Here is a 13,341-nt window from a genome sequence, read left to right on the forward strand (position 1 = left end):
CGTTACGTTTATTGTTTTGTGGTGTTTAGTGTTTAGTGTGTTTTTTTCATTAAACGTGAATCGCAATCGACACGCTGCATTTTGGTCCGACTCTCCTTCTCACCGAGTAAACCGTGACAGGCAGAATACCTGACCCAATATTAAGACACACTGTGTCAACCTCCTGTCCACAGGATGAGGTGGAAACTGAGCTGCACTCCGGTCAAATATATGACCTCATCTGTGGACACACATTTCATCACAGATCACACAGACGCACAAAGAATTTGTAAATAAAAAAAATATATATATATATATCGAACGTTGATAAACTCACATATCTGCCAGGCATAAATATTGCGAAGTGAAATCACAGCAGCAAGATTTGTGATCCGTTGTCATGGGTAAAGGGTTGACCAGTGGAACACAAACACCATTGTAAATACAACCCATATTTATGTTGATTTATTTTCCCTTGTGTACTTTAACCATTTGTACATTGTTACAACACTGTATATATACATGATATGACATTTGTAATGTCTTTATTCTTTTTGAATCTTCTGTGAGTATAATGTTTACTGTTAACTTCTTATTCTTTATTTCACCTTTGTATATTTTCTACTTCACTTGCTTTAAACATTACCTTTAGCTACAACCCATAAGAACACAGCAGCTAAACTGTGTGTGTGTGTGTGTGTGTGTGTGTGTGTGTGTGTGTGTGTGTGTGTGTGTGTGTGTGTGTGTGTGTCTGTGTCTGTGTGTGAGAGAGAGAGAGAGTGAGAGAGAAAGAAAGAAAGAGAGAGAGAAAGTTAGAGAGACAGAGAGAAAGAGAGAGAGTGAAAGAGAGAGAGAAAGAGAGTGAAAGAGTGAGAGAGAGAGAGAGAGACAGAGAGAGAGTCAGAGAGAGAGAGAGAGAGAGAGAGAGAGAGCTGAGTCTGTACTGCACTGGCTTTGGCAAGGTTAACATATGTTTCCCATGCCAATAAATCCCCCCTTGAATTGAATTGTATTGAGAGAGAGAGAGAGAGAGAGAGAGAGAGAGAGAGAGAGAAAAAAAGAGAGAGAGAGAGAGAGAGAGAGAGAGTGCTTGTGTGAGTGAGTGACAGAGAGAGCGTGTGTATGTGTGTGAGAAAGAGAGGTGGAGGGTGAAGGGGGGTCTGCCTTAAACTGCAGTAAAACTTTGGTCATTGGGCACCGATTAGATCCATGCTAGTGTAGTCCCTCCCCCCCAGCAGCTTGGTCTATATATACACGATTGAGAGAGAGAGAGGAAGAGAGAGGGAGAGAGAGAGAGACACAGAGAGAGAGACACAGAGAGAGAGAGAGAGAGAGAGAGAGAGAGAGAGAGAGAGAGCTGAGTCTGTACTGCACTGGCTTTCCTTCAACCACTCTGTTACTCTCTGATCTGACACCACACATTTAGAGAGGGACACACAGCAGCACAGAGAGAGAGATAGAAAGACAGAGAGATAGAGAGAGAGAGACAGACAGACAGAGTTGCAGTGCTGAGAACTGAGAGGAACTGAGACAACTCAACTCCCTCTGCTCGTGCTTCCTTCCAGCCAATGGAAGACTACATAGACTGGATCTACATGGGGGTGATGTCTGCGTTTGTTGGAGGGGCCATGAAGAAGGTCCTGGCGTCCCACGTCAGCGCGGCCCCGACCGTGGTGGCCTGGCTGGGGGTCACCTTACTAGTGGAGAGGCTGTGGTTCTTCTGTGTGCCTGCTGTCCTGGTGTTGGCTGCCCTCTGCCTCGCCTGCTGTCTATACTCTGTCAGGACAGCCCCAGCACCCACTCTGCCTGTCCAGGGCAAGGCTGTCTTCATCACAGGTAAGGAACAAGGACTACCCAGAAGCTCTTACTTGATCTGCTCTGTACTATTCTGCTCTGTCAGGTCTGGTCATCTCTGAAGCACCTCTCTGTTTCTCTGTCTATCTCTCCATCTTGCTCTCTCTTTTCCCTGTACTGACTGTGTGTGTGTGAGTCTGCTTGGTTGTTGCAACAATGTTGCATTTTGTTGCTCTGTTCTTCTCTGGAACAAATGCACCTCTGTCTCTCTGTCTCTCTCTGTCTGTCTCTGTCTCTCTCTCTCTCTCCTTCTCTCTCTCAGTTAGGGAGTCAGTCACATAGTGATAGGTAGAAGCTCCAGCCTGTCTAAGTTTCAGTAGGACAGGCAGAGATAGGTGACACCTGTTGTACTCCACTACTGATTTGAGCCAGTAACTTGTTAGAAATCATTATTATGACAGTGATGTGGAAAAAAGACAGTGATGTGGAAAAAGTGTTCTCTATGATTTACCTGGTTAAATAACGATGTCAACAGAAGCCAATAGATACACGCAGGAGTGTAAAGTCTGATAAAGCCCCGATAATGTTTAACACCACAGTGATAATGCAGCACACTACAGTGATAATGTCAAACTCTAAATTGATAATGCGGTAACTCTCAAGTGATAATGTAGAACACCACAGTGATAATGTAGAACACCACAATGATAATGCGGAACACTATGGTGACAGTGCATAACACTGCAGTGATAATGCAGAACACCAAAGTGATAACGCATAACAGTACAGTGATAATGCAGCCCACTACCGTTACAATGCATAACACTACGGTGATAGTGCAGAACACTATGGTGATAATGCTGACCACTATGGTGGTAATGCAGAACACTACGGTGATAGTGCAGAACACTATGGTGATAATGCTGACCACTATGGTGGTAATGCAGAACACTATGGTGGTAATGCAGAACACTATGGTGATAATGCTGACCACTATGGTGGTAATGCAGAACACTACGGTGATAGTGCAGAACACTATGGTGGTAATGCAGAACACTACGGTGATAATGCTGACCACTACGGTCGTAATGCAGAACACTACAGTGATAATGTTGACCCACTAGAGTGATAATGCAGAACACTATGGTGGTAGAGCTGTTTCAACAAAACGTTAACGCGTTACCTTAAGACTCTCTAAACACTATTAAATCTATAGCAACATTTAGCTAATCACGTCTGTTTGTGTTGTTCCACCGTAGACAACAATCAAGCGTATTTAAAAAGGTTAAAAGTTTTCAGTTATTGAAATAAACCTTGTGGTAGAAAATAATATACAATGATTATGTAAGTGGGTTAAGCAATGTTATGTATAAGTCGTTGTAATAGCACTGTGGTGGTGGTGCACAGGCGGGCTGGTGAGACCTTAATTGGGGAGTACCGAGGGCTCATCGTAATGGCTGGAATGGAATAAATGGAATGGTATCCATTGTGTACGAGGTGTTGTACTATTTGCACTGTTTTCTGCTGCGCTGAGTTGAATGACTTTCTAAGTGACACCATTAGAGACAGACTGGTATGTGGGCTACGGAGTGAAGCTACACAAAAGGAGACTATCGACTGAAAGTCCTCTGACGTCAGTGAAAGACCGTTGAAGTCCTTGTGTCCCATGGAACTAGATGCCAAAGAGGCTCAGAGTGTTGAGTTCATCAGGGGGGAAACGAGCACAGAATTTGCAACTGAAAATCAGAGACGGGGGAAATCAAGTCAAACGCTTCCGCTGTGGCAGAGTGGGACATCAGGCTTCCGCTGTGGCCGAGTGGGACATCAGGCTTCCGCTGTGGCCGAGTGGGACATCAGGCTTCCGCTGTGGCAGAGTGGGACATCAGGCTTCCGCTGTGGCAGAGTGGGACATCAGGCTTCCGCTGTGGCAGAGTGGGACATCAGGCTTCCGCTGTGGCCGAGTGGGACATCAGGCTTCCGCTGTGGCCGAGTGGGACATCAGGCTTCCGCTGTGGCCGAGTGGGACATCAGGCTTCCGCTGTGGCCGAGTGAGACATCAGGCTTCCGCTGTGGCAGAGTGGGACATCAGGCTTCCGCTGTGGCCGAGTGGGACATCAGGCTTCCGCTGTGGCCGAGTGGGACATCAGGCTTCCGCTCTGGCAGAGTGGGACATCAGGCTTCCGCTGTGGCAGAGTGGGACATCAGGCTTCCGCTGTGGCCGAGTGGGACATCAGGCTTCCGCTGTGGCCGAGTGGGACATCAGGCTTCCGCTCTGGCAGAGTGGGACATCAGGCTTCCGCTCTGGCAGAGTGGGACATCAGGCTTCCGCTCTGGCAGAGTGGGACATCAGGCTTCCGCTGTGGCAGAGTGGGACATCAGGCTTCCGCTGTGGCAAAGTGGGACATCAGGTTTCCACTGTGGCAAAGTGGGACATCAGGCTTCCACTGTGACAGAGTGGGACATCATGCTTCTATATGCTGGTGGAAGGACATGGTGGGACATCAGGCTTCTATATCCTGGTGGAAGGACATGGTGGGACATCAGGCTTCTATACCCCGGTGGAAGGACATGGTGAGACATCAGGCTTCTATACCCCGGTGGAAGGTCATGGTGAGACATCAGGCTTCTATATCCTGTTGGAGCCACATTGAATGAGCCTGCAGAACCAAAAAGAGCTCAGAGAAAACTTCAACGACTTAAAGAGAGAGAGACATTACAAAAAGAAAAATATATATTTTCACGCAGTTGAGCAGGAGAACACTGAGGTGACTGACTCAACAGACCAGGAGAACACTGAGGTGACTGGATCATCAAACCAGGAGAACACTGGGGTGACTGACTCAACAGACCAGGAGACCACTGAGGTGACTGGCTCATCAAACCAGGAGAACACTGAGGTGACTGACTCAACAGACCAGGAGAACACTGAGGTGACTGGCTCATCAAACCAGGAGAACACTGAGGTGACTGACTCAACAGACCAGGAGAACACTGAGGTGACTGACTCAACAGACCAGTTTCCTCTGAGGTGACTAACTCAACAGACCAGGGGAACACTGAGGTGAGTGGTCCCTGACTCAGCCGTAGTGAGTGGTCCCTGACCCAGCCGTAGTGAGTGGTCCCTGACCCAGCCGTAGTGAGTGGTCCCTGACTCAGACGTAGTGAGTGGTCCCTGGCCCAGCCGTAGTGAGTGGTCCCTGACCCAGCCGTAGTGAGTGGTCCCTGACTCAGCCGTAGTGAGTGGTCCCTGACTCAGCCGTAGTGAGTGGTCCCTGACTCAGCCGTAGTGAGTGGTCCCTGGCCCAGCCGTAGTGAGTGGTCCCTGACCCAGCCGTAGTGAGTGGTCCCTGGCCCCTCCGTAGTGAGTGGTCCCTGACTCAGCCGTAGTGAGTGGTCCCTGACCCAGCCGTAGTGAGTGGTCCCTGACTCAGCCGTAGTGAGTGGTCCCTGACTCAGCCGTAGTGAGTGGTCCCTGGCCCAGCCGTAGTGAGTGGTCCCTGACTCAGCCGTAGTGAGTGGTCCCTGACCCAGCCGTAGTGAGTGGTCCCTGACCCACCAATCATGAGTGGTCCCTGACCCAGCCGTAGTGAGTGGTCCCTGACCCAGCCGTAGTGAGTGGTCCCTGACCCAGCCGTAGTGAGTGGTCCCTGACCCCTCCGTAGTGAGTGGTCCCTGACTCAGCCGTAGTGAGTGGTCCCTGACCCCTCCGTAGTGAGTGGTCCCTGACTCAGCCGTAGTGAGTGGTCCCTGACTCAGCCGTAGTGAGTGGTCCCTGACCCAGCCGTAGTGAGTGGTCCCTGACTCAGCCGTAGTGAGTGGTCCCTGACTCAGCCGTAGTGAGTGGTCCCTGACCCAGCCGTATTGAGTGGTCTCTGACTCACCAATCATGAGTGGTCCCTGACCCAGCCGTAGTGAGTGGTCCCTGACCCAGCTGTAGTGAGTGGTCCCTGGCCCAGCCGTAGTGAGTGGTCCCTGACCCAGCCGTAGTGAGTGGTCCCTGACCCAGCCGTAGTGAGTGGTCCCTGACCCAGCTAGGGCCTCACAGTCATCAAGGGGATTTGCATGTGTTGTAGATGATTACCTTCTAGATAAATGGCTGAATGAATTCCTTGCTCCTGTCTCAGCAGTATTGATTTGTTATAGACGTGGTTATGAAACCCACGACACATGTGTTTCGAGCTAATCAAACACGTGGTTTCCATGGTTTCCATGTGTTTGACACCATTCCATTCACTCCATTCCAGCCATTATTTTGAGCCTTCCTCCCCTCAGCAGCCCCGTGTGCGTGTGCGTGTGTGTGTGTGTGTGTGTGTGTGTGTGTGTGTGTGTGTGTGTGTGTGTGTGTGTGTGTGTGTGTGTGTGTGTGTGTGTGTGTGTGTGTGTGTGTGAGAGAGAGAGAGAGTGTGAGAGAGTGTGAGTGTGTGTGTCTTCATCCAGCGTGGTACAGTACAGAACAGAATGTCCATGTGTCCATGCTGATCCACTTGGACCAATGGTGCTTAACCTTAACCCCGCCCTTCCTGCCAGAGAAGCCAGTTAAAAGAGGCCTGAATAAAGATGGGTCATCTGACTGTACAGAGGTTTAGGAGCTCCTCTGGTTAATCTGATGCTGTCTACACCCCTGCAGCCTATCCCTGACCTTCAGGCGGTGTAATGTGATAATAATAGTAATGTGCTACAGAAGCTACAGGGGGTGCCAGTTTGGTGTGGTGACTTGGGATCATTCAGGCGGTGTAATGTGATATGTTGCAGAAGCTACAGGGGGTGCCAGTTTAGTGTGGTGACTTGGGATCATTCAGGCGGTGTAATGTGATATGCTACAGAAGCTACAGGGGGTGCCAGTTTGGTGTGGTGACTTGGGATCATTCAGGCGGTGTAATGTGATATGCTACAGAAGCTACAGGGGGTGCCAGTTTGGTGTGGTGACTTGGGATCATTCAGGCGGTGTAATGTGATATGCTACAGAAGCTACAGGGGGTGCCAGTTTGGTGTGGTGACTTGGGATCATTCAGGCGGTGTAATGTGATATGTTGCAGAAGCTACAGGGGGTGCCAGTTTAGTGTGGTGACTTGGGATCATTCAGGCGGTGTAATGTGATATGTTGCAGAAGCTACAGGGGGTGCCAGTTTGGTGTGGTGACTTGGGATCATTCAGGCGGTGCAATGTGATATGCTACAGAAGCTACAGGGGGTGCCAGTTTGGTGTGGTGACTTGGGATCATTCAGGCAGTGTAATGTGATATGTTGCAGAAGCTACAGGGGGTGCCAGTTTGGTGTGGTGACTTGGGATCATTCAGGCAGTGTAATGTGATATGTTGCAGAAGCTACAGGGGGTGCCAGTTTGGTGTGGTGACTTGGGCTCATGGCAAAAATAGAAGCCAAAAATGTATTTTGACAAAGATATAAAAACGTGAGGATGTTGTACTATATTTTCGTAACGGGACGAGAGTCAGGAGAAGAAGTTGTAACGAGACAACGGTGCCGCTACCTTACAGTAGTTAAGCCGTTGTAGTTTAGCTGCTGTAGTTTAGTCTCTCGCTCTCTCTCTCTCACTCTCTCTCTCTCCCCCTCTCTCTCTCTCTCTCTCTCTCTCCTTGTCTCTCTCTCTCTCTCTGCCTCCCCCTCTCTTTCTCTCTCTCTTCTCTCTAACACACTCTCACTCTCTCTCTAACATTCTCTTTCTTTCTCTCTCTCTTTCTCTCTCTAACTTTCTCCCTCTTTCTCTCTCTATGTTGGACTTTAGACAAAGGCATGTATAAACGTCAACAACCTCCCACACAGGAGAGTGAATTCCTTTGATTTGGCCCAGAGAGAGTGAGAGAGATAGAGAGAGAATTAATCAGTTACACGGTAACTCTTAGCAAAGTAAACACTCTCCTCAGCCTGTGACCTATATAAATCCTGCGTTTGACGATCGACTGCACATCAACACACCCATATTACCTACTGTACATAGTTTCTGGTGTCTGGTCTCCGGTCAAAAGTACTGCACTTTACATGGGGTACAAATTTGGGATGCTCGCTGGAACAATTGATCTCAATGCCTTATCTCTTAAACCTTGGGCCACTGGTATAGTCTGAGGTAGACCTGTTAGAAAACACAGCTGCCAACAGACACGGACCTCAAGGAGAGAATACAAGACCACAATAATGGTTACATCTGTGTGTTCTCTCCTCCGTGTGACGTGACTTTCAAGACATTTGAAACTGAAAACGACTTTGACTCTTTTGTTGTTGTATTGGACCCCCCCCCCAAAAAAAAGTACCTTGTATAGAGTTATGTGATTTCTACCTAGACATGTCTTCACGGTGTGGTACCAACCCCAATGTTGGGTGATCGGGCTCGATTCAATCCATGTCATGGGATTGAAATGCAGCTGTTGGTTCCATGCCCAGTATTGGGTGTGTCCCATAGGTATAGTATTGTATAAGACTGCCAAGGCGCAGGGGAACATGGCCTGGATGGGAGGGAGGGAGGGAGGGAGGGAGGGAGGGAGGGAGGGAGGGAGGGAGGGAGGGAGGGAGTGAAGCAGGTCTTTACTGTATGCTACCAAGCCCAGAATCTCACCATTTTGCTTCTAGTATTGTCTAGGGCAGAGAGGGCACAGGGGCTCTGCAGTGGGTAGGTGGGTGGCTGGATGGTTAAAGAGGGCAGGTCTACTGGTGCTGTGCCAGAGTATTACAAAGCTCACGCCATGGGTAAACCCAGTCCCACCGAGAGATTATCTAGCGCCATAATGAGGTTGTCTGGTGGTATAGTAACCAGACCTTAACCCACCACTAAACCCCTCCTCAAATCACTCCCTCCCAAACCTCCTCCTACCTAAACCCCACACACCTCACCCCATGGGTCAGCTTAGTTTCCCCCGAGAGGCCGTCTGGTGGTATAGTGATCAGCCTTAACACCCCCTCCCTCCTCTAACCCTCACCTCACCCCCTCTCTCCCTCCCTCACCTCACCCCCTCCCTCCCTCCATCACCTCTCCCCCTTCATGTCTCCATCCCTCCCTCACCTCTCCCCCTTCATGTCTCCCTCCCCCACCCCTCCCTCTTCATGTCTCCCTCCCTCCCTCACCTCACCCCCTCCCTCCCTCCCTCACCTCACCCCCTCCCTCCCTCCCTCCCTCACCTCACCCCTCCCTCCCTCCCTCCCTCACCTCACCTCACCTCACCCCCTCCCTCCCTCCCTCCCTCACCTCACCCCATGGGTCAGCTTAGTTTCCCCGAGAGGTCGTCTGGTGGCATAGTGATCAGCCTTAACACCCCCTCCCTCCTCTAACCCTCACCTCACCCCCTCCCTCCCTCCCTCACCTCACCCCCTCCCTCCCTCCCTCACCTCACCTCAGTGCACTATATAGGCAATAGGGTGCCATAGAGCTCTGGTCTAAAGTAGTGCACTATATAGGCAATAGGGTGCCATAGAGCTCTGGTCTATAGTAGTGCACTATATAGGTAATAGGGTTCCATAGGGCTCTGGTCAAAAGTAGTGCACTATATAGGGAATAGGTGCCATAGAGCTCTGGTCTAAAGTAGTGCACTATATAGGGAATAGGGTGCCATAGAGCTCTGGTCTAAAGTAGTGCACTATATAGGCAATAGGGTGCCATAGAGCTCTGGTCTAAAGTAGTGCACTATATAGGCAATAGGGTGCCATAGAGCTCTCGTCTAAAGTAGTGCACTATATAGGCAATAGGGTGCCATAGAGCTCTGGTCTAAAGTAGTGCACTATATAGGCAATAGGGTGCCATAGAGCTCTGGTCTAAAGTAGTGCACTATATATAGGCAATAGGGTGCCATAGAGCTCTGGTCTAAAGTAGTGCACTATATAGGCAATAGGGTGCCATAGAGCTCTGGTCTAAAGTAGTACACTATATAGGGAATAGGGTGCCATTTGGGACGCACAGTGTCTGGCTCTCACCACCTCGCTCCAGTTGGACAACATCCAGACAGTCTGAATCTGAGAGACTGGCTGTGAAAACTTGTCAGTCTAATGAATGTGTGTAAAACAAACAAACTTGTTTAAACACACGTTAATGGAAACTCTTCCTGTGTGACGGCCTCTGGTGCACTGAGTACAGGCTTAGTGTGATACTATACTGTAGTCTCCACTGAGTACAGGCTTAGTGTGACGGCCTCTGGTGCACTGAGTACAGGCTTAGTGTGATACTATACTGTAGTCTCCACTGAGTACAGGCTTAGTGTGGTGCTATACTGTAGTCTCCACTGAGTACAGGCTTAGTGTGATACTATACTGTAGTCTCCACTGAGTACAGGCTTAGTGTGATACTATACTGTAGTCTCCACTGAGTACAGGCTTAGTGTGACGGCCTCTGGTGCACTGAGTACAGGCTTAGTGTGATACTATACAGTAGTCTCCACTGAGTACAGGCTTAGTGTGGTGCTATACTGTAGTCTCCACTGAGTACAGGCTTAGTGTGGTGCTCTACTGTAGTCTCCACTGAGTACAGGCTTAGTGTGATGTCCAGCCTCTGGTGCACTGAGTACAGGCTTAGTGTGGTGCTATACTGTAGTCTCCACTGAGTACAGGCTTAGTGTGGTGCTATACTGTAGTCTCCACTGAGTACAGGCTTAGTGTGATACTATACTGTAGTCTCCACTGAGTACAGGCTTAGTGTGATGTCCAGCCTCTGGTGCACTGAGTACAGGCTTAGTGTGGTGCTATACTGTAGTCTCCACTGAGTACAGGCTTAGTGTGGTGCTATACTGTAGTCTCCACTGAGTACAGGCTTAGTGTGGTGCTATACTGTAGTCTCCACTGAGTACAGGCTTAGTGTGATACTATACTGTAGTCTCCACTGAGTACAGGCTTAGTGTGGTGCTATACTGTAGTCTCCACTGAGTACAGGCTTAGTGTGATACTATACTGTAGTCTCCACTGAGTACAGGCTTAGTGTGGTGCTATACTGTAGTCTCCACTGAGTACAGGCTTAGTGTGATACTATACTGTAGTCTCCACTGAGTACAGGCTTAGTGTGGTGCTATACTGTAGTCTCCACTGAGTACAGGCTTAGTGTGACGGCCTCTGGTGCACTGAGTACAGGCTTAGTGTGATACTATCCTGTAGTCTCCACTGAGTACGGGCTTAGTGTGATGCTATACTGTAGTCTCCACTGAGTACAGGCTTAGTGTGATACTATACTGTAGTCTCCACTGAGTACAGGCTTAGTGTGATACTATACTGTAGTCTCCACTGAGTAAAGGCTTAGTGTGATGCTATACTGTAGTCTCCAATGAGTACAGGCTTAGTGTGATACTATACTGTAGTCTCCACTGAGTACAGGCTTATAGTACAGGCTTAGTGTGATACTATACTGTAGTCTCCACTGAGTACAGGCTTAGTGTGATACTATACTGTAGTCTCCACTCAGTACAGGCTTATAGTACAGGCTTAGTGTGATACTATACTGTAGTCTCCACTGAGTACAGTCTTATAGTACAGTCTTAGTGTGATGCTATACTGTAGTCTCCACTCAGTACATGCTTAGTGTGATGCTATACTGTAGTCTCCACTGAGTACAGTCTCATATTACAGTCTTAGTGTGATACTATACTGTAGTCTCCACTCAATACAGGCTTATAGTACAGGCTTAGTGTGATACTATACTTTAGTCTCCACTGAGTACAGGCTTAGTGTGATACTATACTGTAGTCTCCACTGAGTACAGTCTTATAGTACAGTCTTAGTGTGATACTATACTGTAGTCTCCACTGAGTACAGGCTTAGTGTGGTGCTATACTGTAGTCTCCACTGAGTACAGGCTTATAGTACAGGCTTAGTGTGATACTGTAATGTAGTCTCCCCTCAGTACAGGCTTATAGTACAGGCTTAGTGTGATGCTATACTGTAGTCTCCACTGAGTACAGGCTTATAGTACAGGCTTAGTGTGATACTGTAATGTAGTCTCCCCTCAGTACAGGCTTATAGTTCAGGCTTAGTGTGATACTATACTGTAGTCTCCACTGAGTACAGGCTTAGTGTGATACTACACTGTGGTCTCCACTGAGTACAGGCTTTGTGTGATGCTATACTGTAGTCTCCACTCAGTACAGTCTTAGTGTGATACTATACTGTAGTCTCCACTGGTCCATGGAATCTGAATTAGGGTCCATGGAATCTGATTTAGGGTCCATGGAGTCTGACTTGGGGTCCATGGATTCTGAATTAGGGTCCATGGAATCTGATTTAGGGTCCATGGAATCTGATTTAGGGTCCATGGAATCTGACTAAGGGTCCATGGAATCTGATTTAGGGTCCATGGAATCTGATTTAGGGTCCATGGAATCTGATTTAGGGTCCATGAAATCTGATTTAGGGTCTATGGAATCTGACTAAGGGTCTATGGAATCTGATCTAGCGTCCATGGAATCTGATTTAGGTTCCATAGAATCTGATTTAGGGTCCATGGAATCTGATTTATTGTCCATGGAATCTGATTTAGGGTCCATGGAATCTGACTTGGTGTCCGTGGAATCTGATTTAGGGTCCATGGAATCTGATATAGGGTCCATGGAATCTGATTTACGGTCCATGGAGTCTGACTTGGGGTCCGTGGAATCTGATTTAGGGTCCATGCAATCTGATTTAGGGTCCATGGAATCTGTTTTGGGTACAGGGAATCTGATTTAAGGTCCATGGAATCTGATTTAGGGTCCATGGAATCTGTTTTGGGTCCAGGGAATCTGATTTAAGGTCCATGGAATCTGATTTAGGGTCAATGGAATCTGATTTGGGGTCCATGGAATCTAATTTATGGTCCATGGAATCTGATTTCTGGTCCGTGGAATCTGATTTCTGGTCCATGGAATCTGATTTAGGGTCCATGGAATCTGATTTAGGTTCCATTGAATCTGATTTAGGGTCCATGGAATCTGATTTAGGGTCCATGGAATCTGATTTAGGGTCCATGGAATCTGATTTAGGGTCCTTGGATTGTAACTTGTTTTAACATTGACCGCCCAGCCCAGTGATCCAGCACGTATCAACAAGTCCTTGGGGTGATCTTTCCTTTCCCCGATTTCGTCGCCCTTTATTTAGACCTTCTCCTTATAGATGATCTATAGACGGTCACAAGATCAAATAACTATGAAACGCAACAGCTAACATATGCAACAACCTGCTGGAGTTACAGCTACAATTAGTGTTAATGTTAGGGTTTAGGGTTTAGGGTTTAGGTTTACTGGTCACTATGGAGAGAGAGTGCCTCTACAGTATCAGTCTCTGAAATTAACTGATAGAAAGTTGAGCTGCAGTGAGATTATGACGAGGGGTCCATGGGGGGGGGGGGGGGTCCTTACACTAGAGAGAGAGAAACCTCCTGCAGCTGTCTGCTCCTCACTGTCTCAGAGCATCCACACACCCACACATACAAACATCCACACATCCAAACATCCACACATACAAACATCCACAAATCCACACATACAAACATCCACACATCCACACATCCACACATACAAACATCCACACATCCAAACATACAAACATCCACACATCCACACATCCACACATCCACACATCCAAACATCCACACATCCAAACATACAAACAT

General features: G+C 48.2%; 1 protein-coding gene across 3 annotated transcripts in view; it reads left to right on the forward strand.

The window, feature by feature from the left end:
- Positions 1-1,260: 1,260 nt before the first annotated feature.
- hsd11b2 (hydroxysteroid (11-beta) dehydrogenase 2) overlaps positions 1,261-13,341 on the forward strand; it is a 51,720-nt gene continuing 39,639 nt past the window's right edge. For 2 of the 3 annotated variants that reach the window (XM_036979103.1, XM_036979101.1), the window contains exon 1: positions 1,261-1,815. In XM_036979103.1, coding sequence (XP_036834998.1) covers positions 1,548-1,815 — 268 coding nt within the window. In that variant the 5' untranslated portion in view covers positions 1,261-1,547. 3 annotated transcript variants of the gene reach the window in all.

This window comes from Oncorhynchus mykiss, chromosome 6 (assembly GCF_013265735.2).
Source record: "Oncorhynchus mykiss isolate Arlee chromosome 6, USDA_OmykA_1.1, whole genome shotgun sequence".
Taxonomy (NCBI): Eukaryota; Metazoa; Chordata; class Actinopteri; order Salmoniformes; family Salmonidae; genus Oncorhynchus; species Oncorhynchus mykiss.